The sequence below is a fragment of the Syngnathus acus genome, chromosome 3, assembly GCF_901709675.1.
Source record: "Syngnathus acus chromosome 3, fSynAcu1.2, whole genome shotgun sequence".
Taxonomy (NCBI): domain Eukaryota; kingdom Metazoa; phylum Chordata; class Actinopteri; order Syngnathiformes; family Syngnathidae; genus Syngnathus; species Syngnathus acus.
The window spans coordinates 2,995,482-3,021,858 of NC_051089.1; the positions used below are offsets into that span (position 1 = coordinate 2,995,482).

At 42.1% G+C, this 26,377-nt stretch overlaps 1 protein-coding gene and 1 long non-coding RNA gene across 2 annotated transcripts in view; one reads left to right on the forward strand and one right to left on the reverse strand.

Moving 5' to 3' along the window:
- Nucleotides 1-26,377, reverse strand: part of itfg1 (integrin alpha FG-GAP repeat containing 1) — a 48,902-nt gene that overhangs the window by 2,667 nt on the left and 19,858 nt on the right. Inside the window, exons 10-16 of the mRNA XM_037246576.1 lie at nt 25,380-25,531; nt 15,354-15,510; nt 14,116-14,224; nt 7,629-7,672; nt 6,165-6,243; nt 1,284-1,408; nt 253-335 (exon numbers count right to left, since the gene is read on the reverse strand). Coding sequence (XP_037102471.1) covers nt 253-335; nt 1,284-1,408; nt 6,165-6,243; nt 7,629-7,672; nt 14,116-14,224; nt 15,354-15,510; nt 25,380-25,531 — 749 coding nt within the window. The remainder of the gene's footprint in view (nt 1-252; nt 336-1,283; nt 1,409-6,164; nt 6,244-7,628; nt 7,673-14,115; nt 14,225-15,353; nt 15,511-25,379; nt 25,532-26,377) is intronic.
- LOC119120052 lies at nt 5,170-14,131 on the forward strand. Its single transcript, XR_005097425.1, has 3 exons — nt 5,170-5,895; nt 12,929-13,163; nt 14,045-14,131. It is a non-coding gene; the product is annotated as an uncharacterized LOC119120052 (long non-coding RNA).

The window sequence follows — 26,377 nt, forward strand, 5'->3', positions numbered from 1 at the left end:
GTACATCATTAAGGTATGCAGTTTGTGGTAGCCATGTTGTGTGCGCTTGGAAGCTGCCATCTGTATCGCCAATTGTGACACACCATGAGATCACATTCTGCGTGTGCGTGTGTATGTACGTGTGTTTACACAACACCAGGAAATCTGTGCCGCGAACTTAAGTGTGTTGTCGCTTAGAGATGAGGAGCTGCCGCTAAGCCAACGGTGTCCATGGCAACGTGCATGGGAGTGTGTGTGTGTGTGTGTGTATACCTGCTGGGTTGATTGTGGGGGTAGGGGATGACAATGAGCTGCGAGTTGGGGATGATAGCAGTCCACTCCTGCTTTCTGAACTCCTGCGAGGACACACAACCGATCATTTCTTGTATCGTGATACTGTCAACGGCGTTGGAAAAGATTGTGAGTTATAAATAGAAATAAAATACGATGATTAGCCTGCAGCTAAATGTTCAACACCGTTTGCAATTTTCTCCCGTTTTTAGAGTCAGTTTCCTGCCTTGGGGCAAGAACATCCTGTTAAGATAGCTGACATTAAGACCCCACACTTTGAAAAAATTGGAAACTAGCGGGATGATATCAATTAACAAACTGTATTGGCAAATATTGTGATAAAAGGATGACAGAAATGTATTGTGAGTCAATCGATATAATGTCGTAAAAGACGCCCCATCATGAATCCAATGTAAGAGAAAGTTGGAAAATACGATGAGGAATACGATTATTCGGCAAAATTGTGGCATCATTACTGGGAAAAAAACATTTGATTTGGGCTTTTAATGTTTCAAATTGCGGCCTAAAATCAAGGCTGGGGTTTATAAGTGTTGTTTCAAAGTCTGTTCTTTGAGCTGACATAATGCAAAATGCAAAGATGGGCTAATAATTAACATTGATTTTGCACAAAACCATACAGTCATAGAAACAGAAAGACAACATAAGAATACTTCCAGCCAGGCATACAATCGTTGTTCTCTGCAAAAAAAAGAGTACGATTACCGCAGCCTTGTGGTGACCTTCATCTTTTTGAGCTTTCATCAAATCTGTGCGGGTTATCTGTATGCTCGGACCGCACTGTCCCCATCGAAGGCCGAGGTGGACAGAAAAGAAGCAGCACATGTGCCTCCCGGGCAAGTGGAATAAAATTAATGCACGTGGAGTATATTAAGTGTTATATTTGAGTGAAACCTATGATTTTGAACATAATATAAAAGATTATGAAAGAAATTAAAATCTTTTTTTATCACGACACACACCTTCACAACCGCAAAGAGCAAAGTTGGACTCACCACTTCTCCAGGCCGGCGCGGGATGCCGACTACTAAGTGGTCCAGGAAGTTGGCGCTGCGTCCAAGGCCTAGCACAGTGTAAGGTAGCTGCAAGGAGAAATGCGCTGACTGGCTCAACTGACCCGCTGCAAGAAGAAGAAGAGAACTCCAAGTTACTAAAAATATCATATAAACATCACATTTTCTTCTCCGAATCAGGCAAAAGTAAGATGAATACAATCGGTAAGAAACCTAAGTACTGTGAAAAGCAGCAATTGGAAATGTGAAAAAGAGCCAAAATCTGAAAGGATTTGGATTGTAAATAAATGCATTGAAAAAGAAAGTAAAAAAAATAAATTAACCAAAAATAATGAAAAAAAAAAAAACTTTATTATTGTAGAGGCATATTTCTTTGGTGCGACTCTTCTAATCAAATCGGAGGCACTGGAAGTGCCAAATGCTTGTCTCACGCACATATCGTAAGATGGATGGAGAAATAAAAAAAAACAGCCTTGTTATGGACTCTTAAAAATTACGGCCTCAATGGCTACTTAAATGAAATTAAACATCAAATGCAAATATTCTTTTATGAGCGGTGGCCAATATAAATCTATGCCCCCCCCCCCCCTACAGCTGCTGAGTCTCGCCCACGCCGCCCAACTCTTCCTAGTGCAGCCGACATAAATCAACCTCCCTACGTGGTAAACAAAGATGGGAGGAGAGAGAGCAAACCCGAGTGAGCGAGGAAGCCTGGAGGCAGCCAGTGATCAGAAGTAATGTGGATAGACTGCACATTGCAAAGCTCTGCCTCCGCCTCGCTTAAACCTCGACATTGGCCGTTTCCTTTCAGATTGAGGAACCTCTGGAGGGTCAGGTCACACAAAAGCACATAAAAAAAAACACTTGAGCTCTCTGAGGCTAAAACCATTAAGCTAAGCTGCTACACGATGCATAAGCAGTTTTTTTTTTTGGCTTTGATTTTTGAGGCTTTGAACCATATGTTGCGGAATGTTTTAATTAGGATGTGCCATCTCATTTAATTTTATTTATTTTTTTATTCGATTTTTTATTTTATTTATTTTTATTAGATTTGTTGTTTTATTTGATTTTTTTATTCGATATTTTATTTTATTATATCATGTTGCTAACAATTTTGAACCATGTGTAGCTGCTAGACAGACGAGTAAAGCTAAATCTCTTCAAGTTTGAGATTTCCTGACTGCATGACCTTTGATGACACATAAAACTTTTGAGAAAACCCTTGTGATGGTGCAAAAAAGGTGCAACTACCTTGTTGGCTCTTGCAGTGTACTGGCTCTGAAGTGTCCAATGCCATTTATTTGGGCTTTTTTTTTTTTTTTTTAGCTGCTTCGTGTGGCGTGTGTGTTGATCAAGCAAGGCTCGAGGCTGGCTTTGGAGTCTGGTGTGTGTGTGTGTTTGTGTGTCTCTATTGGCTGAAAGAACACAGGAAATACGGCGATGGCTGGGGGAAAGCCATCTCACAACATGAGGATGCTGGCATGTGTGTTCTTTATGTGTGTTACATCCCAATGCCAAGTCTGCAAGGACTTAGCAGGGAATTCCAGCCAGCACACAAGTCAACAATGGATCTCTTCGATTTGTGTGTGCCTTTTCAGCGTTTCAGTATTTCCCATATATTAATCCCAAGTTGTCTCGCACATACTTGAGAGGAAATGTTTCCCGAAGCTTACTGGGTCGACCAAAACATAAAATTAATGACGAGGAGCCGCATCCTTAAGGAGTGTGTGGTTTTAAACGAGCTCGTAGCATGACTTGTAGAAGTAGAACATGCGCTTATTTATTTATGCTGACGGGAGAAATGTAAAAGGTGTGATTGAGAAGTTCCAAGAAGGGTGTCACGAAGGAATTTGTGGAGCGTCTTCTGATGATAGACTGAGAATGGGGTGTTTCATGAAGGAAAGCCAATGTGTGACTTCAAAATGTTTGTTTCCTGAGTAATTCCAATGCCCCCGTGCCGGTCGCTATAGAAACCGTTGCGATAAAAGAAGAAAATTGCAGAGGATGAGGAGAAAGGGGGGGCGGAGCCTCCGGGGACTACTCTTGGTGTGGTGTAAACATTCTGAAACTGAAACTATTTGAGCCGACTAAGGACAGCACTGTTGGAAAAAAAAAAAAATAATTAAATTATTTCTGTTGACCCACAATTTAAAAGTAATGCCTGATTTTCATTGGCTAGTTTCCATAAAATTCTCATTTCATATTATATTAGTCAGAATGGAGTTCCGCGGCCAGTGTGGGCTTTACGACCTTCAGCAACCTCAAACAACAAAAGAAAGCAACTCTTCTGGACATCATGAGACAACAAAGGTGGCGAGTGGTGTTGTAATGATTTATGGTGTCCATAAAATGGCGGCGTGGACGCATGAATGGGGGCTACGAGATTACAGGGGCACGCATGAAAGTGACGAGACGAGACAGGCATGAGTTAAGAGGAGGGCGCCTCACCATCATGAAGGACATAAAAACAAGGACAAGAGACCCTGATCAATAACAACTTTACATATTTCTCTCTGTCTGTCTTTCTCTCTTTGGAGGTCATCATGTTTCTTATTTTCATTCCTTTCTATCTTTTTTCATTCAAACACTCCATCGTCAGTTGAACTCAGTCAGTTGATCATTTCCGTGAACTTAACTTTGGCGCAATCCGGGCTTTTTGCTCAAGCTAGCCTTCAAGGTACCTGGAATCGTTCTAAATAGTAAGACGCCATCCATATGCATATGTGACTACCGTCGTTTCATTTCCAAAAGGTCACGCATGCATACGGAATGAGCCGAGAGAGACTGTGTGCTGCGTGATTTTTTTGAGAGTTACTAATCCCATAAGTCATTAGGCTAATTGGAGAGAGTGAAGAAAGCTCAACATTGATTCTCTTTCCCTCGAGAACACTTGTCTCCATCAGAGCTTTTGCTAAAAACCAAACTGGCATTTTCCTGCTGGTTTTTAGGTCTCTCAAGGTAAAATCCAGTCCCATAACAATATGACATCAATCAAAAAATCAAAACTGCAAGCAACCAAATCAGACAACTCCAATGTGTCCAAATCAACCAAAACAAAAAAAAATAGTGGCTCACAAGGTACGACTAACTTGACGAAAAAAATCGACATCTGGGTGTGCAGGCAAGCATTCATCACTGCAAGCTTCACAATCTCAGCGGGAAGCCAGTGATGAGTGTGCTGCTTGCCACGCTCATCCATCCTACCTGCTTTGCATGTTAGCACGCAGATGCTCAAGCCCCAAGTGAAAACACAACCGTAGTGGTTGCGTACGAGGATGACCTGCTCCAGGTGATCATCAGCCTTGCTCTTTGCTTTCCATCATAGAAGCAAAGGCCAATGAAGTTCACAGCATGGCCTCATGCAGCCACTGTTCATCTTTTACAGTCCCTCGAGCGACAAACGACAAAATAAACACACTTGAAATCACCACGCGCGAACCAACGCGCAAACACATTTGTCGTGCGCACACACACACACACACACACACACACACACACACACACACACACACACACACACACACACACACACACACACACACACACACACACACACACACACACACACACACACACACACACACACACACACACACACACACACACACACACACGAGTAGCAGTTCCCTGGCAGCATTTTGCTGCTGTTAAATGAGGAGTCGGGGGAATAGTGCTGGCGAAGCCGTGGGCTAGTCAGCTTCTCCTTCCCCCGTGTGCACTCCAGTGGAAACGCAGCATAAAAAAAAAAAAAAAATAGAGGAGGCTGAATTACAAGAAGCCAGACAGCAATCATCCGGAATGTTCTAATGCTAAATAGTTTGGCGTTCTGCTTCAGATGCGACAGAGACAGATACGATTTTTTAGAAACAAATTGGCCATTGCACTTTACAAGGGAACAAAAAAAGTACATTACTAAAATATTTTTTATTCTACCGTCGCTGTGTTTTCTAGTTAGTACTGTTCGTGCTATCACAACAAATATCAGCACTAATAATATGTAATGGCAGTGTTGGCTTTAAAAGCACACTTCGGCAGTGACTCGACTCTAATAGCTAAAACAACCATCTGTATGTCAAAAAGGAAACACAACAGCAGCAGCAGCGGCGACATCACATGAGCTATATTTATCGTTGACCCCGCTGGCTTGCCGGCGTAGTGCAATGTCAGTTTACTCCAGCTAACGTCCTGTCTCATCATACGTACATCCTGTCATTATGTCTTGGGTGCTTTTAAAAACGTGGCTTCTTGTGACAGCGGGTCACTGCGCAGGTTACATCATAGTTTAAAAGATGATGGCTGACATGGTTGGTGGAAGTTGGCTTTGGTGAGGAAACAAGGCGGGGAAATGGTTTGTTCTCCTAGCCGCCTGTTTTTTCCTACTGATGCAATGTGAAGGTGTTGTCCTGAAAGAGGACGACTTTGAGGAATGAGGAAAATTGAATGATAATAATGATAGAGACTTCGGAGGAGGGCCGAAACAATGTTTCCAACACGGCGCAGTGGGGAGTAAAAAAAAGTATTTTATCACGCCAGAGCTGCCTGCAGGATGCTCATGTGACTGATGGAAGTGAAATCCAATGAAGACAAGAACTGGGTAATTTTTCTTCTGCCTGTTTTGAGTATTGAATAAACTGCAGGGGCTTGAAAAAAAATCGTCCTTGTAAGCGGAGAGTGTCCTCTCAAGACACAAATACAATGGCGATGCAAAAGTTCAATGAGTTTAACTCGAGCCAGTGAGCCGATAAAAGAGAATTCAATCTGCTAACTTGAGTCAAATGATCCGATACAACCAAATCACCTTAGTCCAAGGTGAATCCACTAACTCAAGTTAAAAGTTACTCCCCCCAGCTGAAAATTACTGACCTGAGGCGTTCTTCAGGTAACCGTTGGAGTCCACCGTGGTGTACATGACGTACGGGCCCGGCTGGTTGACGCCGAACGGCTGCGAGCGGAAAACAAAAACAACAGAAGGGTTTTATACGTGATGATTCAGCAAAACCTTGTCAAAAAAGCCACAAACAGGCACCAAAAGAGGTGTGACTAAGAGGAAAAGAAAAAAAAAAGACGTAGGAGGTGATGGATGGTGGCAACGAGGGGCACAAATAGCTGCCGGCAGGCCGCCGGCCACATTGACGATTGGACTGACAGGGAGAGCAAAACAAATGCCGTGAGAAGCGGCGGCATGCTTGGCAAGTGGAAAGCTAGCTGGCGGCTAGCGTGAAAAGCTGAGAAATCATCACAGGAATCATTTGTTATAGCAGTCGGTGGTTAGCTGGTGGGTAGTTAGCAGCTAGCATGGAAAGCGAACATAGGTTATTTACACGGCAGAAAGACGACAGTAATTTGATTCATTTAACAAAATTTGACATTCGTATGAGTGAAATAAGTTAAGAGCTCGAGGAGTGAATTAAAACTATTAAGTCAAGGTAAAGGTGGACTTGTAAGCAGTTATAACAAGGCCAGCACTTAAGATAAAACAAGGCCAGCGCACTTAAGACAAAACAAGCAGTCTTGGGGAAAAAAACCCAAAAGCACTTCTTTGAAAGTTTCGACACAATGGGGATACTTGGTGCTATTTCCGTGCGCGAGTGTGTTTCTCTGGGGGAAAATAACATGTATGTGTTTACCCATAAACAGAATAACTGGCCCACTGTTTCAAGTTAAGGGTGAGAACCGATAGATACACAGGTGGTGAGCTCGTGGGAAGCCAAACACAACTTTTGGCCCGACAATTAAACCTTGCCGTTATTTCACCACAAGTTTGAGTTATTAAGAAGGAGGAGCATTTTGCGCCAGTGGGATCTGCACAGCTCAAAGCCTTGTCCTTGACTCAACTCCATGAAGACTCCAAACTCCTCAAAGACTTGGTATTAATTTGGTCTCGCCTCACCCAAGTCTTGGTCTGCATTTCTCAAAGTCTTAGTCTTTGACTATACACTTTGAGACCAAGTTAAAGACTTTTAGGAATCTAGACCAAGTCAAGACCAAGACTTTGAGATGTCGAGAAAACATCTTTGAGGAATCTAAAGCAAGACTGCATGTGTTTCGTTGAATAAGATTCTGCCATGCCACCATACTCGAGATCCCAGACGCACCAAGCAGATGGTAGATTGTTGTCACATGTACTAAACAAACAGCACTTGCCAGAAATGCCCTCAATACTGCTGTCAGCATCTTGGCAGCCTTCCTGACTAGTTTCCTTTCCATCTTTTTTTTTTTTAATCAATTTTGTAGAGTTCTTGGTAACGTCACTGTTGGGTCATATTTTCTCTACCTGATTGACTCTGTTCCACGGTCTATTTACAAGTATGTCATCATGCCGCTTACCTTAACGTTTCCAGGACAGGCGTTGGAGCAGAGGCCGCTGAGCACTGCGGGAAAAGAGAAAAAGCAATTTAAAAGAAACACGGTCTCGATAAAGTAACACAAAGCGAAGCGTATATATGTTCATGTACATGTGATGGGCGGATGTGATGAACATAACGGAGGTGACAAGCACAAATGAAAAGGATTTACTTACACTCCGAATTTAATTACATGGCGTATGTGCCTGCTGGTGTGTGCGTGTGACATAAAATCAGTTGGAATTGCTAATCAGTCATTAGAGACGAGGTGACTTTATTAGCATGCTAATGAGGTTCTGTGTCGAGGTCGCTTTGATTGGCGCGACGCAGTCAAGTTAAATGAAGCTCTGCGTTCGATTAATCAGGTCTAAAAAAAAAAGGCACTCCAGTTCATAAAAGGTCTTCTGGATCGCAACGGATGGATCGCTTTAGTCGTTAGAAATCCAACATGAACTTTTGTGTGTTGCGTATACAATTTAATACATTCTGAAAAATGCCTGTTATAAAATATCTGAAAAAGTGAAGTACTTTGAATATTTTCTCGATGCACGAGATGAATGTGCGTGAAACAACAGCTAAAATGCCACCATCATCTTTTGTGTGGGATAAATCACGATAATGGAGGTCATTTTGTCCATTTGGAAGGCGCCTTGAGTGCGCCATGGTGTGCTTTGATCTCTTCAGAGCTTAAAAGCTTCAGAATGCTGTTGATAGAAGTCCACTCTCGGTCCATGATGCTGCTGCTTCTTTTATGTAACTCTGGTTTACGGAGTGTTTTGCGGCTCAGCGCTGCCTTTGATCAAAGTTCTACTCTCTTTTCAGTTGCAATGACCATTAACATATTAATTCATTAGCACTGTGTATAAAGCCCGAAGAAATCCACAGGTCATTTTGGTCCACTCAATTCTGCAAAGTCTTGATGTTGACTTGATCTGCACTCCTCAAAGTCTTGGTTCTTAACTTGGTCTGGACCCCCAATGTCTTGGTATTGACTTGGTCTAAACTCAAAACCAAGTAATGTTCTTGACCCAAGTCTCAGACTTGGTCTTAATTGGTTCTTGCCTTCGGAAGGTCTTGGTCTGGCATCTCCCAAGTCTTGGAAGTCTATGGTCTTCAACGTCTTGGTTTGATCTGCACTTCTCAAAGTCTTAGTCTTTGATGACACTCTTTGAGAACAAGTCAAGACAATGACTTTTTGGAGCCAAGACCAAGACTTGAGACCAAGTCAAGACCGAAACGTTAAGGTGTCTAGACCAAGTCTAGAGCTAGACTTTGAAGAGTCGGGACCAAGCGTTTGACATCGAGAAGTCAAGACAAAGCCTTTGAGGAGTCAGGAAAAAATGAAAGTTTCTGATGAGTCTTGACAAAGACCAACACATTGAAGAGTGAAGACCAAGTCATTGAGTTTATAGTGGGTTCAGGCATGACTGACGCCGTGTGCATATCAGCGAGGGAGCTGAAATTCGAGTGCTCCTTTTTTTGTCTGCCAGCCTCCTTTTGTTGCACACGCTTCAGTTCAGTCCCAAGCTGACGCATAACAAGCAAGTGCTCCTGGAAATAACTCAATGTGTTCTTGCGCTGAGCACCTCGTCGCCGTCCCCTGTGATCAAATGCATTCTCCGGTCTCGCTCGTGTAGCGCAGCGTCCGTGGCGGGACTCAGCTGACTGCGGGGGAAGGAACGCTACGAGCGTCGTGGTGGGACTCGGCGGCTCCGTTTCAAGAGCGTTAAAGTCACCGTGTCAGGAACAAAAGGCCAATTTTGGACCAAAAACCCTATGTGGACGATATTCAGACGGATGAAGTGATGATTGAATTAGTGATTCTTAAATGTACCACGGAAATAAAACCAGATGAGAGGCTGGTGTGCTTTATGTAATCGTACTAAAATTAGCTCTTGGTCAAAGCGTGCTGTCTAAAATGCACATCTCTCACTCTCTGTGCGTGTCTTTTTTAACCTCGCCGAGCTTGTCTTTTTTTTTCGGACCTCACCTGCCCGTCGACTGGGCCACGCTGTCAGGTCACATGACATCACAACCACACGCACATAAACACACGGCGAATGTGAGGAGCAGAATTTGACGGGGGGCCATGACGTGCTGTGTCAGCGCTAGTGGCTACAAGCTAAGGCACGCACAGGTGCCCACACACATGTAATACTGAGCAATGTAGCAAATGAGCTAGTCCAGCGATATAGTCGAGTCCAGTCTGGTTTAGTAGTCCAAGCAGGTGCAAACTGTTTCAATATTGTACCCTCCATTTTACATTGGAAAAAAATGTCAAATTTCATTATGTAAGTAGTGATAACAACCATGTCCCAATTTATTTTTTTAATTGAATGTACACTACCGTTCAAAAGTTTGGGGTCACAAAATTGTTTGGGTGACCCCAAACTTTTGAACGGTAGTGTAAATATTATTATAATAAAATATTATGAATTAAATATTATAAATTATATCTTATATTTGTATAAGATTATATATAATCTATGAATATAAGTATACATATATATTATAAGATTTTTTACACAGAAGATTATATATATAATCTATAAATAATTATCTAAATAAATATATACACTACCGTTCAAAAGTTTGGGGTCACCCAAACAATTTTGTGACCCCAAACTTTTGAACGGTAGTGTACTTTCTGGAAACCATGACCTATTTTCTTGACTGTACATCTCTGTCTCTGACCCTGGGACGGATTAGCTTCATCCAAAATGTCTGGCAGAACAAAAAGTGCACGACATGAATGACAACTCCTTGTAAACAGTGTTTTTTGATCTACTGTATTATTAGCGTATCAGCTGTCTGTCTTGTCATCGCGCTCAGCCCCAGATTCAAATCGTCCCCCGTGACGTGCACACTGAAAGGCTTCATGTAAATATACTCAGAGAGAATGACAACTGTGACGGACATACTGAAGTAAGATGAAGACGTTGGCCAGAGAGGTCAAGACAAAGATGGGGCGGGGATAAGTGACAAGAGGCAATCGAGACAGACAGAGCAATAGAGATGCTCACAGATGTTCTTCAATGCGGCTAATCTACACGCTAATAAGTAAGCAGGAAACTAATCAGATGCTACAGTTCTGCCTGTCACTCTCTTTCCACATCTCACGCTCACAAAGAGTATCCGCCTCTATCGTTCTAATTTGGGACTTTTAAGACTTCTCGGCATTAATGAGTCGTCGGCTCCATCTGTCCACATTGCCTCCATTTTGTTTGTGTCTTTAAAGTGGCGCAGCACTCTGCTTTGTAGCTCATTTCACAGTCGTTTGACAGTTTCTTTTGTTGTTGTTGTTGGGCTCGCGGGGTTGGGGGATGCTAGCTGGCGGTCCCCTGACAAAGACGTCTGGCTCATTATAGGAAATATGGTGACCGGGCAGCCATGACGGAGGAGTAATTAATTCCTAATGATTACAGAAGCTGTTTGACTTTGTGCTAACAAACGGAAAAGGTCTTCGAGTAGTGCCTGCAGGTTGTATTACGAGGAATACCTTGACATGCCTTGTTATAAGCAGCGAGGGACATGAATAGTGCTCAAGTAGCTCACCTCCAAGGTTGTCAAGGAAAAATTCATTATTCATCTCATTTATTCTTATGTTATGCTTTAATATTATTTCCACGTTCCAACCTCGAGGCACATATACAGTCTGTGTGACAGTTTTGACAACACGAGTGTTTGTTTGTTATGCCACATGTTGCTTATGTCATTATTTCACTTTGTACTAATTTGTATCTTTATGATAATTTAGTATTAGTTTTATGCTACAACCTTGAGGCTCGCAGACATTTCCCTTGGAGCGATTTAAAATGTTAAAGTTAGTTCTGAGAGTGATCGTTTAAACTACAGGGGAGTGTGTTTGTTCTGTCACATAACTGATTGTGCTAAATTAACACACATGATTGATTGACAGTAATAAAATGGTTTACAGATCTGCTACATACATCAATGATCATGTGACTAACTCCAAGAGTGACTGATTTGACAACAAGTGTGTAATTGTTACACCACATACTGCAAATTATTTTTACTGCACAAAAATGTGATTGTTATGCCACACATAACTTTTGCTTATACTTATGGCCGATTAATTGGTGAGCGTACTCTCCTATTTTAAGGTCTTTTGTTTGTCGTAAACATCATCTGGTCCAATGAGGTGATTGTCTTTGTACGTTGTCGGGTCAATTTTGAATCAACATGTCAGAGACAGGTTAAGTCCTATGTGTGTGTGTAGGTGTGTGTGTGCGTATATACACACACGTATATGTGACAGGCTTGGACACAAAGTCGATCCTTGACCGAAAGTTCAATAGTGCTCTCGGGAAGGCTGAGGGACGGCGTCTTACAAAAACAACTATCTGTCTTTCAGTGTGTGTGTGTGTGTGTGTGTTGGGAAGTGCAGCAGAGGAAAATGTGAGGTGACACAGTGTACAGACTCTGATGCAGAATCAATAATTAGAAATGAGAAGCGAGCATTTGGATGGTTGGTGGGAGCAAAAAAAACCTACACCCACGGGAGCTTCTCACGTAAGATCACGACAAACGAAGGCCAAATCTTTCCAAGTATGTTGAGATGAACAAAAGTGAATCGCTTGGTGGAATCATGTTCTAAAAATACACACGTGCTCAATGTGGCCTGACTGGAGATGTTCTCTTATCACTTTAAGCAGTCCTCCTCTATCTATCCAGAGCCATTATTAAAATGGCGGCAGTGTCATCCATCCACGTTGCCGCTGCTGTCTGAGGACAAGCGACATGTCCTTTAGTGTCTCTCAGAGCGGTGTCGCCTTAACGTGAGTGGCCATCATCAGTCACCGCCTGAAGGATCGACGCTGCCATCATGTCAAAGTCACTGACTGAGTCATTTTAGCCATTCGAAGTGCTCCTTCAAAGTAAAACGTACTACTTGAAGAGTTTCCAAAATTGGGTTTCCGTTCCCTCTAGTGGCTGCAAAAATTATCTGAGTAAGGCCATGTGGAATTTTGAAGAATTCAGCTCTCAAAGCCTTTTTCAATCGACAGATGAAAAAAGTCGAGCCTGTCCTTGCAGGAGAAAATACATCTTGATTTTTTTTTTTTATGGCTACCAAATTGTAACCACTGAGAAATAAATGAGACCAAATTCTGAAATATTCTGTAAATTCTGAAACAATGTAAATACGGCTGCCTATATTTATAGGGTGGGTGTTAAACAACTTCCCGTCTGGAGTCTCCTGAATACGATGTGCGCTAAAATGTTGTTTTATTTACAAGTATGTGTGTGTGTGTTTTCTTGCAGGCAGAAGATGAGCAACTTACAAACACGCAGACACATCAGCCAACCCTCCCAAAAGACGCGGGAACAACTGTTCGCCAACTGCGCCGCGGAGGAAAAAAAAAGGATGAACGATGCTCTTTTCCTACTAATGAGCTGCACGGAGTGACAGATTACATCGAGCATGCCTCCTCCCATAACCACCAACCACCCTTCCGTCTTCTCCGGGACTATTTTTGTTCTCCTCACAGGTTTCCAGGTGCAGACAATTTGACTTGAAAAAGAAGCTGTGAGTGGAATAAAAAGATAGATAACTAGGGCGGTGGGAAAAGCAAGAAACAAAAGGCTTTTTTCATTGGTGGCTGTCGAGTACAAGTTACAAATTAGAAAATTTGATGAGTCACAAATGAAGAATCCTAAAATTCCTGTATATGACACAAACAATACTACAGAACGTCTTATTTTTAGGAGAGTGAGACACCAATAGTTCGTCTTCTTTTTAGAAAACAAAGCACGCAGACAACAGCTATTTTCCTTTTGTGTGATTCTGTTACAATACAAATTGCATGAACCGCTATCAGAGGCTGAGCTGCACTTAGCATAGCCGCTAAAGTGTAAGGCAATTACACTTCCTGGAAACTTGGCGTCATACAAATATTTACAATTATTCTGGCTTTTTAGCCCTCCTCAGTGCTGTTCTTTATTTTTTGGACTTTGTGTGACGATTGCTGGTGTTCTGCTAATGCTAAAGTCAACGAATACTAAAGATGTTGCCATCTGAAGCACCGTTCCAAACATAGAAAATGTAAACGGGATGCAAATTAAATGCATTGTAATGTCCCCCAAAATGCATTTTATCTGAGCGAGAAGAACCGAGCCTTGTGTCTTTCTCGCCTCGCACGAAGACAGCGGCGTTAAGGAGCTCGGGGCTGGGAATCTAAATTACAGACGGCAGATAATAGTCACCACCATCTGTTTGCCACATTGGGGGCAAGAAAAGAAAAAAAAAAACGAGAAAATAGTTGCTTGCGTTGACTTACTCTAATGAGTCCGGGAGGGGAACAAAGGGAAAAAAATTGCAAAATGATAAAATATGTAAATTACACCGAGAATCTCTTCACTCTCGCCTCCTGATGACAGAGGGGAGATTTTTCCTGGGGACAAAGGCGACGAGTGTGTTGTGCGAGGATGGTGCCAAGAAGGTGACTCACCCATGACTTTCACGAAATAGGCATCGGCTTCAAAGTTGTTCTTCAAGGCGTGGATGACCAGCTCTCGCTTGCCCTCCACCTGATTCACCACCAGCATGTCCAATATGCCCTGCACGACACATATGCATTATATATTTTTTAAAATGAATAGGTCATTGGTATTTTTTTCCAGCCAAACATTTGCATCGGCCTAAAAAAAAACCCCAATAAAAATAAATAAATAAATAAAAATCAGTATTGGTTAATCTTTTTGTGCACATTTTCAAAACTATAACAAATTTAAAAAACTTTATCTTAATATTTATAATAAAAATGCCATTTTCATCGTTATTATGTAGCCTTGAGTGCAGAATTTTGAGGAAAACAATGCAATCATCTTATTTTCAAATGGCCTTGCTTCCGAGTAACTGGAAACATTTGCATTTTTTTTTTTTATCATAAATGGTAAACATCAGCAAAGGTGTGCTTGTTACCTGTTAACATATGCATGTTTGTGAATACCAGGCAAGCTCAATGTTTATTTTAAGCAGGGCAGCAGCTGCTTTTCCCATCGGAAGAGCTTGTAGAGTATACGGCAACCCTTTTTCTTGCAGGTGTCAATTCACAAGTGAACAATATGATCTTTTCGAAGGCACTTTATTTTTTTTAAGCTAGCGCACAGCTTTTGCATCGGATCTTATTAGCCTGAAGTGTCTGGCGAGAGCCTTTGTCTGCTCTTCCTCCTAACATTAGCAGAAATAATGAACGCTGTAAAAAGCACATGAACCATATTGAAGGGGAGCTGTAGGAAGAAAAGGTGCAGCCCGCGAGTACAATGACAAGAAATGGATGTCTCGTCTTGCACAAACAACAGCTGGCTCAAAGTCGCTTCGTAGAATTGGATGTGCCTTTAACTGCGCTTCTAATGCCCCTGACACAGAACGCACACAAAGATCCACACACACACGGAGAGAAGCACTGTTATTCATACACACACAAAACAAGACACAAAGAGACACACGCACACACACACGGTTCAAGTACGACTTTTAGTCCGGCAAGAAAGTCATTTTTGTTGATACGAGTGGTGGAAAAGCTTAAGACTTAATCCACTTTTCCGCTTTAGAAGGGAAGCTCATATTCTGTGTGCGAAGTTGGATTTCTTCTTGTTCTTATGCTCCATCTGCTGCCATCAGTAATAACAGAGGTCGCAGAAAAAGCGAGGTCAAGAGGCAGAAGAAGAACAAGGCTCTACTCACGTCCTCGTAGATGTCAAAGAAGGTGGCCATGACGGCGTTGGGGATGGCGCCCAGGTCGGATTGGTCCCAGTGGATGCGGAACATCCGGCCAACGCTCTGGCAGGGCAGAGAGGAGCTGGTGCATGGGACGTTCTCCAAAAGGAAAGCCTGCTGAGCACTGGAACCAGCAAACAAACACAAAAGACATGTTAACGACATTCAAAGGCAAAGTGATGAAAATAGTTTACATGCGAATGGCTACAATGATTTAAAGAGCTTTTTTTGCGGGTCTACTCATAATAGACAGGCCGACCAAATTTGCTAAGTGAAACTGGGTTGAGGGGTTTCATTTGGGATACCAAAGTAAAATGGCTACATAGATAGGTGTCCTTTTTAGAGATAGAAAATGGAATGGAAATGCAGCAACGTTGTTAAATGAGTTGCATATATTTGTTCATTAGTTAGCAACCCCGGCAGAGTTCTAAAATGCACATCTCTAAATTCCACTCCGTCTTCACTTGTTTCTGTCGCCGTTTGGCTTTAATTCTCGGGGGGATTGGAACCGCCTCCCTTCCAATCTCCATCCTCGTGTCTTTTGAGACGAGCTCCCTCTCTGTTTGCATCTCAGTGGGAGCAACACACACACAAAAAAAACACTTTAAAAATAGAACATAACGGTGAAAGGTTTTGAGACGACTTTCTTTTGGCTGGCAACGTGTCTTTGGCGTGCGTTGAAGGTGTGCAAGGCGTCTGCTGAGAGAACATTGAACGCAACTCCGAGTGTTGGAACGTTTGCCAGGGTAAAATGTCGACTGATGTTTAAGTGGTTGACACAAACGCCGTTGAGCCTTGTGGGCGCGCACAAAAACAAAACAAAAAAACGGCGGGTATTGTACTTGTTTGCGACGTCGACACAGATTTATATCTTGAGTTCAATTAAGTTTTTATATCTGTTATATCTATTAATTCAAGTTCATATCCCAATAATGATATAGATCCCAATACCATATTTTTCCTTAAAATTACACGAAATGAATGGCAATAATCTGCCATCTTTTGTCTATTTACAAAATACATATTTAATATAGACCACACAGTAAGGTGAAAAAATATTTCAAAAATAATTCAGTTTCCCAAAAAATATGGAAACCACTTTTGAAGGAATGCAGTAAAGAATTCAAATAGATACAAGACCATTATGAGTGCCATTATAATTGTCTGAAGGCTGACTACGATGGCTTTGTTTGAAAATGACCGGCACCCTGTATTTGTAAAAAGAGAATGTAGATCAAATATAGTTGTGTGGCTGGATACTGTTTACAAGCAGAGAGATTGATGACACCTTGGCTCTGTGTGCGAAGCTGTAAATTGAATGAATGGGAAAAAAAAGATGGATAATGGACTATTTTGAGCAGATGACTGATAAGATAGGCGTAAAAAATATAAACTAAGTGGAAATCAACTTGGATGAAGAACACAATGTGTCCAAGAGGTAATTGATTGATTGCATGCAAGATCAGGTGGCTAAATTAGCCTTCAAGATAAAATAAATTCACAGCAGATCGCTTCCTTCACAGAGACAATGCTGTAGATTTCACCAGGAGGCGGAGCAAAGTGATTCATTCTTAAAGAATCCAAGTCGCTGATTAAAAACAACACTGCGACTTTGGGTCATGTCAAATGTTAAGTTTGTCGACATAAGAGCTCGGCGAATCAGATGGACGGATGGGGGCGGGGGCAACTGGGGGCTAAAGGGGGGGGGGCGGGACTTGAGCTGGATTAAACCGCACCAATTGCACATATAAAGTGTATATGTTGAGATCTGGAGGTTTAGAACATGTCTGCTGCCGTTTAATCTGGAAGCATTTGCTGTGTATTGACAGTTTGGAGAGTGTGTGTAGAAGCCCTTTCCACTATGGTGTATGTTTGCGTCCTTTCTGGTATTGTTAGGCTTCAAATAAACTCCTCTCAGCGCTGCAGAGGGGGAGGTGAACTCAAAGTCATGAGGTGGAGAACATACCCACACGTATGGACACAAACAAATACAAAACGCATTGTCATTTGGATCCTACTATTCTGCTTGCAAAAGAATATTTCTATTTTCTATGGAGGAAACTGATTGTCCAGAAATGTATTCGACAAATCTTAAATCAATCTTCATGAATTGATGCAGGTCAATGAGTCACCTGGAATCTTCTCTGAATTCTTCAGTGATGTTTAATTAATAATCATAGTTGACCCAAAGTGCGGGCAAATGAATCATTTTCAAGCAAAACGACATCTTGCGATTTTCGTGTCAAGGTGTGCTCGAGTTCCTTTGGGGCATCAATTAGGACAAACTGCATGTCTGTAGGGAGTCTGTGATTCCTAGCGCTTCCCTCCACCCATCTAATTGGTCCCCGGAGGGGGCGCTTGGCCAGCGGGAGCTCAGACAGATGATCGTTTTGAGAAAGTGCTACCAGGCTGCGTCGGGCGAATGCTAAGCTGTGATCTGCCGATTCACGCGCTGGTTTCCAAGCTCCATTAACCCGACCATCTGCTGCTTGATCTGCACCGCTTTGACTTTTCTACATCACAGCCATGGACACGAGCAAAAACTCACACCACTGCATAATTTCGTTACTTGGTTTCCATGCTGACCGTGTTGGGTAAAGGGACAAAAGAGTAAATGGAGTATTAGCTGAGTTAGCGGTTAGCATGATGGCCCCCGTTCTTGTCGATGTTACTGTGAGTTGACAGAGTAGACTCCAGCGACTAAGTGTGCATTCTTTGAGTCCTAAAAAGCATGGGGGACGACTCGGGGGAAAACAGGATTATCTGACGTAATCCCGGCGATCCTTTTATATGCCCACGATTAGTTGAGCGCGGCGGAGTGTCGATGCCGTTGCGGCAACGGTGGGATTGTGGGATTAAAGGTTCTGTTGTAGTAAAAACACCTCACGGGAGCTTCTTGTTACTGTCATGATCGGACTACTCGACATACAATATGACAGGATTACCCAAATATTAGAAACGGCTTTGTGTAAAACGCACTACGGCAAATATAAATTGATTATCTCTGTTCTGAGAGGCGCCCGGCGGTTAAAGACAACAGTGCGGTGGACTAACAAGGCAAACATCAGTGTTGTCTATAAAGAAAAGAAAAAACAAAACACAGAAAACAACAAGACGATGACGCCGACAACCAGAGGACTGATCTGATATGGCATCGCCTAGCAACAGCCCGCTAAGCTCTTGGCAGCTGCTCGGTTGGGCCGCATACAGATAAACGGCAAGACACACAAACCGAGATATAAACACACAAGAGTCGACTCATCGTTGATACGGTAAAAGTTAGGATTTAGTCAAACCAGGTATAAACCATGTGTGTGATGAAGGTCCTATCCTGAAGAGATTTACTTTAGGGTTGAGAGGTCGTGAAGATTTCCTGCACATGATACAGATATGAATGTCATTGTGCTATGTTTACAACAACATAACGCTGTGTAAGAACATCTTAAGACCATTGCGGCTTGATGTAGGGACAACTTCCAGCAGAAATATTTTTCTTATTATCCGGCTGGCGTTGAATTCACATTTTTCTCTTCACCTCACCGAGGCTCATCTTGCTGATGGGCGCTCAAAAACCCGTTTGATGAAAAGCGTGACATTAAATGACGATTTAAACGCCTCGTTCGGTGTCAGGTGCTTCGCTGGGAGTTGCTCCGGTTCAGCCGTTTTCCATCTGTGACCTCATTTCGCCTTCTCAAAATAGCTCAACGTGTGCGTCGCGAGGTCGGCGGGTGACATTTACAGCCCCCCCCCCACATTTTTTTTTTTCCTGGCGGTCTCATGAAAGCCGGGCGGACCCATTCTGCATCAAACGTTGAGAGGCGGCATGATGCTCGGCCTCTCTGGAGTTGGAAGTGTGAAGTGGACGAGGGAGTCCACCGGACAGACCGGCACTGTGTCTTTGTGTTCAATGTCCCACTTTCCAAAAAGAGATGGGGGTACTTTACATTTTCTCCCCCTCATTCCCCGGGTGTGCTCTGCTTTGCTAATGATGATTTGTGGTGGTAGCATTAGAACTTAGCACAAAGGCTATAACTCAGCCTAAGTGCTCCCACTCTGACTCCCTGCAATGAGCAATAGGGGCTAAATTCGAATTTAAAATGGAGTCCACTCCAAAGTCAGTTGCTAACTCACGAGCAGGGTGACACGGGGGGAAAAAGATGTACCTGATTTCCGTAGCGGGACGAACCCATGGGAATTTACTGTGAAGACGGATAAACAGACCGAAAAGTCACATCAACTCTTCAAGAGAAGGCTAACGTAGAAACAATTGAACTGATTCCTGCGGCAAGACCCCCACCCCTATGTAATTTGTAGACTGAGATCCGGGTCGATATCCATTTAGTCGTCGTTGTGCCGCCAATTTAAGAAATAAATGCCTCCCTCATAGATCGCTTGGTAACCCCCACAGGAAAAAAACAAACAATCCAAAAAGTGGAAATGGCAGATGTTTTGAACTCAGGTTTTGTCCCCATATCCAAAGCCTTAATTCTAATCTTGGAATCATTTTGAAAGTTCGTTTAACTCTTGGGCCTCTTTCATCCCGCTGCAATTGAGTAAATTAATGGCAGCGATGGTTGTTATTTTCTCAGTGAATCCTTAAACTAGAAGTGTACTGTACATTGGAAGTAGTTGAATTAGGATTATTCAGACCTTGAGCGAGGTCTGCACTCTTCTGCCATTGGTGCTTAAATTGGGACTTAATGATTTTATAACCTAATTCAACAGTGCCATTGAAAAGCAAAAGACGTTGAGAGAACAATAAAGCACATTTTCTGCTGGCCTTGGGTGAACGCTTACTGCCAGCGGGACCTTGACTCCTTTGTCAAGTGTTTTGTCTGTGCTAAATAAAACACACACAAACACACGCGCTCCTTCCGTGTGTGTCGCCATGGTAACATTCCGAGCTGATCTCCATCAGCGTGGATCAAAGTCATTTTTGAAACTCGGCTCAAATTGCTTTCGCTTCTCTCGACGCGGTAATGCTGACATTGCTGTCAAGTAGCCTGCTTTCAATACGCTTTAGTAGGATTTCAGACAAAAATAGAACATTGGAACATTTTCATTGGGGGGAGGAAAAAAAAAAGCCTTTCAGAGAATGTTCTCAAAATATTCCAACCATTGATTTTTAATGCGCAAATGGATTTTGCTTTTTAATTGGCTTTTATTCGCCCATACTTTTTTCAACTTGTTTTTTAAAAAGAAGAAATTAGTCTCAATAAACAGAATGCTTCAGTGTGTGTTTTTGTGTACCAGTGTTAATGGAAAAGAACTATAATTTCCGAGCTTTTTTCATTTTTACACCATTATGTAAGACTATTAGGGAAAATTGAGTGTCCCTTGCAGTAGAAAACATTTTCTTTCCATCCACATGACACTACCATGATATACGATGATGTATAATTTGATGTGCCGAGACATATGTACTCTAAGTACCCGGACCCTTCAAGGCCCCTCTGAGAGCCACAAAAGCGTAATGAGGAAGATGTAATTAATTTTGAATGTTAAATGGGTTAGTCAAAGAGGGAGCCATTATCTTTTCCCGCGGAGTATCTCTGACAGGAAAATTTACAAAAATGAAAGAATATATGAGATAATTGCTCTCCTGTGTGTTTATACGCTTGCTTCAGCGAGGATTGCTCCCCTCCAATGCTATCCGAGACCCCCAGAGTACTGCAAATGCTACACAGAGAGAGACACACAATCCTCACTGGGGATTGAGTTTGTAATTAAAGAAACCATTGTGAACATAAGCGCCGAAAAGACATTCTCAGCACCTCCAGTCCTGTAGGTGGAGGTAATGAGCATCGCAAACTTTTCAAGCGGAGATGCACAATGCTAACTTTGATCAGAAACACTAGCTAACGAGCCGGTCGACCTAATAACCGTTTGACGAATGTACACGCTAACTCACCAACTTACCATTATTTCTATTATTTTAGCATGTTTTTGACTTTTATGTTTTTATAAGCTAAATTTTGCTGCATCTGAAACTATAATAATAATAATACTTGGCTATTTTATTGGCTGCTTGCAAACACCACTTTGTTACGGTTGTGGTTGTTTTTGTGCCCTATAAACATTGATGGGTTGAGTATGTCAAAAAGAAGTAATGCAAATCTTTGTAGACAGTGAATGGCTCATTAAATCTCTTTGCCGGCACTGGGATAGCATCATTCATGGTAGTTTCACGTCTTTACGGAGGAAGCGAATATATTTTGAAGACTTCTGTTAATGTTATTGGTAAGCGTTAGCAGTTAGCAGCAAGTTAGCAGGCTGTTACACCCCAAATAAGGAAACACTAGAGTAGCATGTTTTTTTTTCTTCCCACTTTGCATAACGTCCTTGCTAAATGCCATTCCAAGCCCTCTTTCATCTCCCATTAAATGCAAAGATATCTGATGCCATGAGATGAGGGTGTCAATCACGCTCCTCTTTGGCATGTAATCTTTTCTGACACAGAATCATCCGCTGGGGTCTAAGTCCCATGACCTCTGTGGCTTTTTAATCAAGATGCCATATTGTCATGCGTGAACAAGAAGAATCAACATGATGACTGCTTGGGATAAAACGCTATTTATAAGCAAATGTCACTGCTAAAACAATCAGAAAACTTCTACACAACTTGACATAATTTAGATATTCATGACCATGAGTGTACCATGACGATAGGCATGGAGATCAATTTTTAATTTTATTACCTCACAAACTAAATTACTGGACTGACTCACCAATCAACCAACCATCTACCTAACAGAAACCTGAAAAAAACATAACCCACAACTAACCAACCACTGTACCAATCTAATGGACTACCTAATCCACAAAATTACCCAAATATCTATCTACCTACAAATCTAAATGTCAATCCAAAATTAATGAATGGATTTTTGTCTTTTCTTCAAACACAAAGCATGTGTGTAGCCACTCTCCAAAATTCAATTTTTTCTCTTAATCCCAACACGCTTAGCTTTTGTGCAGCCTGAGAGTTTGTGTTTCAACAATGCTCAACACACACTCAAGGGATGAGCCAAGGTCTGGAGGCGCTGTCTGTCCCGTGACCTGGATTTAATGCTTGTTGCTTTTAGGAGCCGCCGGTGCAAATGACACCCTGGTGCAGAAGAGGACGACGGTAACTCAAACGGACTCGGATGACCGACACTAATGTCAACGTGGTTCTTCTGCAGATGTTGCCTATTATTCACCCAATACAGTTCACCCCTCCTCCAATGCTGTAATAATCCTAATACCAATTAAACATCCCATCTTAAATCTTACATCCAATTATTTGAAAGCGTTGTCTGACCCACGTAAGGTATCGATGCGAGCCGTGGTTGTGTTTGACGTTGCCGGTTAACAGAACGCACCAATCCACAAGAATCGTGCAAATATGTGCCTAATGTACACATAGCATTAACACAAATCAGCAAATCCATAAGGTGAATAAATATCCACGTTGATAATGAGTCAAGGAGCTGAGATAAGATAAATGGGGAAAATCCAATGGCAATTACTTAAAGGTCACATCAAGAACATAAACCGTAATTTGAAATGATTCTGAAAAACGTTAAGAAGAGTCTTATGAACTGCCTGTCAATCAAACTCCAGTGTGTTAAAATGGGGTTACCAGAAATGCACTAGCGTTAGCGTACTCACAGAAAACAGCAGATTCGGATGTTTCGGGAGTACTCGTTCACTTACCGGAATTATCCAACTCAATGGAATTACTGCAGCCTCAAATGATTCAGTCTCCTGACAGAAATGAGCAGGCTCGGTCGATTCACCTTAATCGGCTTATTTCGTGACTTTAGTTGCGGGATTTACAGGAAAGATCTGTTGAATCTTAAATAAATGTATTTTATACCGAGGTATCATTTCACTGACTTTTGAGAAATTACAAAAAACGCCACAGACAATTGTACTGACTGGCGACACAAGAGATTCATGTGAACCGAATCACTTCAGAAAGCATCTCTGAGTCACACAAGTCCATAAAAATCAATCTACTCTGTCACTACTCGAATCCATTTAACTCAGTCATGATGGTCATTTTGTGGAAACGCTGTGGGAAGGCAAGACTGCACTGGCAAACAGTCGAGATTCTATCAGGCACCCGTGGAGACTTTGAGCATATCTTTTTTTTATCTCCCAAATGTGTCATTTAAAAAAAGAGTCTTTACTCATGATGGCGAGCACTTGTGAAAGCTGCTAAAAATAAAACAGCGAGAAGATGAAAAGGCTGAGGGAGCACGAGAGCTTGGATTTAAGTGTGCGCTGTCTAAATATTTGCTCGGGAGGAAATCATAGATGTGCGACAGGACACATTGATACAATCACTAACATAAATTGCGTTAGGGTTAGCCTTGGTGGCTATCAGCTCCACATTTATTGCAATATTCCAAGCGGTGAATGTCAGGCGAGTCCCAAAAGATTCATCGTTTGAGTCTCAAAGGCTCCGCTCGGCCTTGAAATGATTTCCGCCTCATTTCTTCCAAGCGTATACTTCCATATCCGAACTTAAATCTTGCCGTGATTATCGATTCCAACCTCGATTTCAAAGGCCACTTTGAACCTGCGACTAAGCCTGTTTATTACCATTCAATGAACTTTAGGATTTAGTCCAAACATGACAGCAAACCAGGCTGATGTATTTTCAATAGATTGATCCGGTGTTTGCTAACCTTTATTAACCCAAAGCACATATTTGACAGACACTACCAAACACAAATGTCACAAAAAGCAGTTTCAGTAAGAAATGGTATTTCAACAATCCTCCTCACCATGCTGTTCATATTTTAACACCAAGAGATCATATTGAGGCTCATCCTGAATTTTCACCAGGAAGCCCCGGTATCACTCACTTGAGGCGAGTAGGTTATATGTTTGCTGCTGGCAGGATTAAGACGCCAGTGGGTTTACAAATATGGCGGAAATGGAAGAGGGAGCTGGAGCAGCTCGTGTGATTAGTTCTGGTGAGACCTCAGTCATTTCTTCATGGCAGGGGTGGGGTGGGTTGGACGTACAAGGGTTAAGCCGGGCGGGACTTAGCAATGATTATTTACAGCTTTACCCAGAATGTAGGGTTTGAATGTGTGTGTATATCTTTTGAGGCTCTTACTCACTTTTCTACAGTCTCTGACAATGGGCCATAGCACAGTCACATCAATCAGTATGCATCAATGATCGCAGCTCTGACCTCTTCAGTATCTTATCTTCATCTCTTAAGATAATCCATATAAGGTCTTTCAACGCAAACACCCACACACACTGATGCACACGAATGCACCTACTTTGGTGTCGGCGGTGTGCAGGTCTAGGCACATGGCGTAATGACTTTTAAAAGGGTTTTCTTATCAGCGTCTACGTCTGCATGCTGAAGATCACGCTCACCTTAGCTGCCTTCTTTCTCTGGTGCAGGGCCGTGCTCAGACTGACTGAATTAATGTTGATACCTCGCTACTCACGACCATGAAACGCATCAGGAATGGAGTATAAGTGGGGCTGGGATGGTGGGCGGAATGCAGTTATTTATGAGGTGATGTATGTATGAAAGTGCTGCACGACCTACACATTTTTACGACCGAGTAAAACTCATTTAGTTTACAGTACAAAATAACGAAAAAATAATTTGAAAAAACCCCCAAAATAATTATATAATTTTATAAGAGAAATAATTTAATTTATAATATCATTATATATATAAATTCAAATTTTATATGAAAAAGATAGAAATATAAAAATAAAACAAAAATGTATCTCCTGTCTCAGTTGCACTACAAGTCTTTGTAGTAAGAATTATTAGGCAACACAACACTCAATGTTCCGGCACTGAATGTTGTGGCTGAGGTCTTGCTACAGCGACAGAATCACAGATGACAAGATTAGTGCCAAATGTGCCAAATCTCCATGTAATCCATTTACTGGACATATTTTTCAATAGAAATGGTGCATTATGGATTCATGATATGTGGAGGGGCATTTTCAAGGTAGTCCTACCTGCCGCTGGTGTTGCGGAGGACCACCAGGGCGTCAGGGAAGCCGTCCAAGTTGTAGTCCCCTAGGTGCAAGGACATAGGCTGGTTGGGCTTTCCTGGCACAAAACTCCATACCGTCCCCCTCTGTTGGAAATCGGATAGGACGGGGACCCACTGGAAAGGACACGAATAATACATTACGCAATGTGACAATAATATATAAATCAATAAATAAGAATAAGACTTCTTGATGCAGAAAAGTTTGATAATCAGGAGACCTGCTTGAGGCTTATTTGGGTAAATTCCTTAAGAAATATAAACGTGAATTGGCCCCAAAAAGTTTGAAACGGTAAATTTTCTGTGTAATTTCAGTCCAAGGAATTTGGAATTTTTCTTTTTGCTGCTCCAGTTCTGCATTGTGACTGATGGCATTAGTGGGAACAGTAAAAGTAACGGCGTAAACGTCCCTTTATAACAACCTCTGCGGTACCATTACCACCTCTCGCTTCCTATGATTTCCGTTTCGCCGAGCAGAAGGGGAGCTGTCACCTCTCTGCTTTGGGCTGATGGAAATTAAAAATGTACATGAGGCCGTTTCACACAGCGGAAGAAGATTTCACGTTAATGACGTTCAACGAGTGACGAGCTCCCCCTCTGTCGTGGCGAAGGTTACAATTAGTGGCTGATGGATCGAATTGCACGCAAAGGGCCAGGACGCATGCTGGCGAGGGGAAAAGGAGACTCTAATTATCCCTTGTTATCACCATGACACCACTGCAAGAGCACACTTATATCCCCGACATTGTTCCGTGCAGGCTCGATTTCAATCATCGATTAATTTGTCGATTGTTTCTTTGACTAATTGTTGACTCAGAAGAAAACAGTTGATTTCCATCTTTTTATTATAAAACGGGAAATTATTTTTGAATTGACCTTTTATGGGAGTCCAGAACAATGGCACAATTATTGAATGCGCTGATTGGCAATAAATCAAACACTCAACGTTGAGCTTTGTCTCAG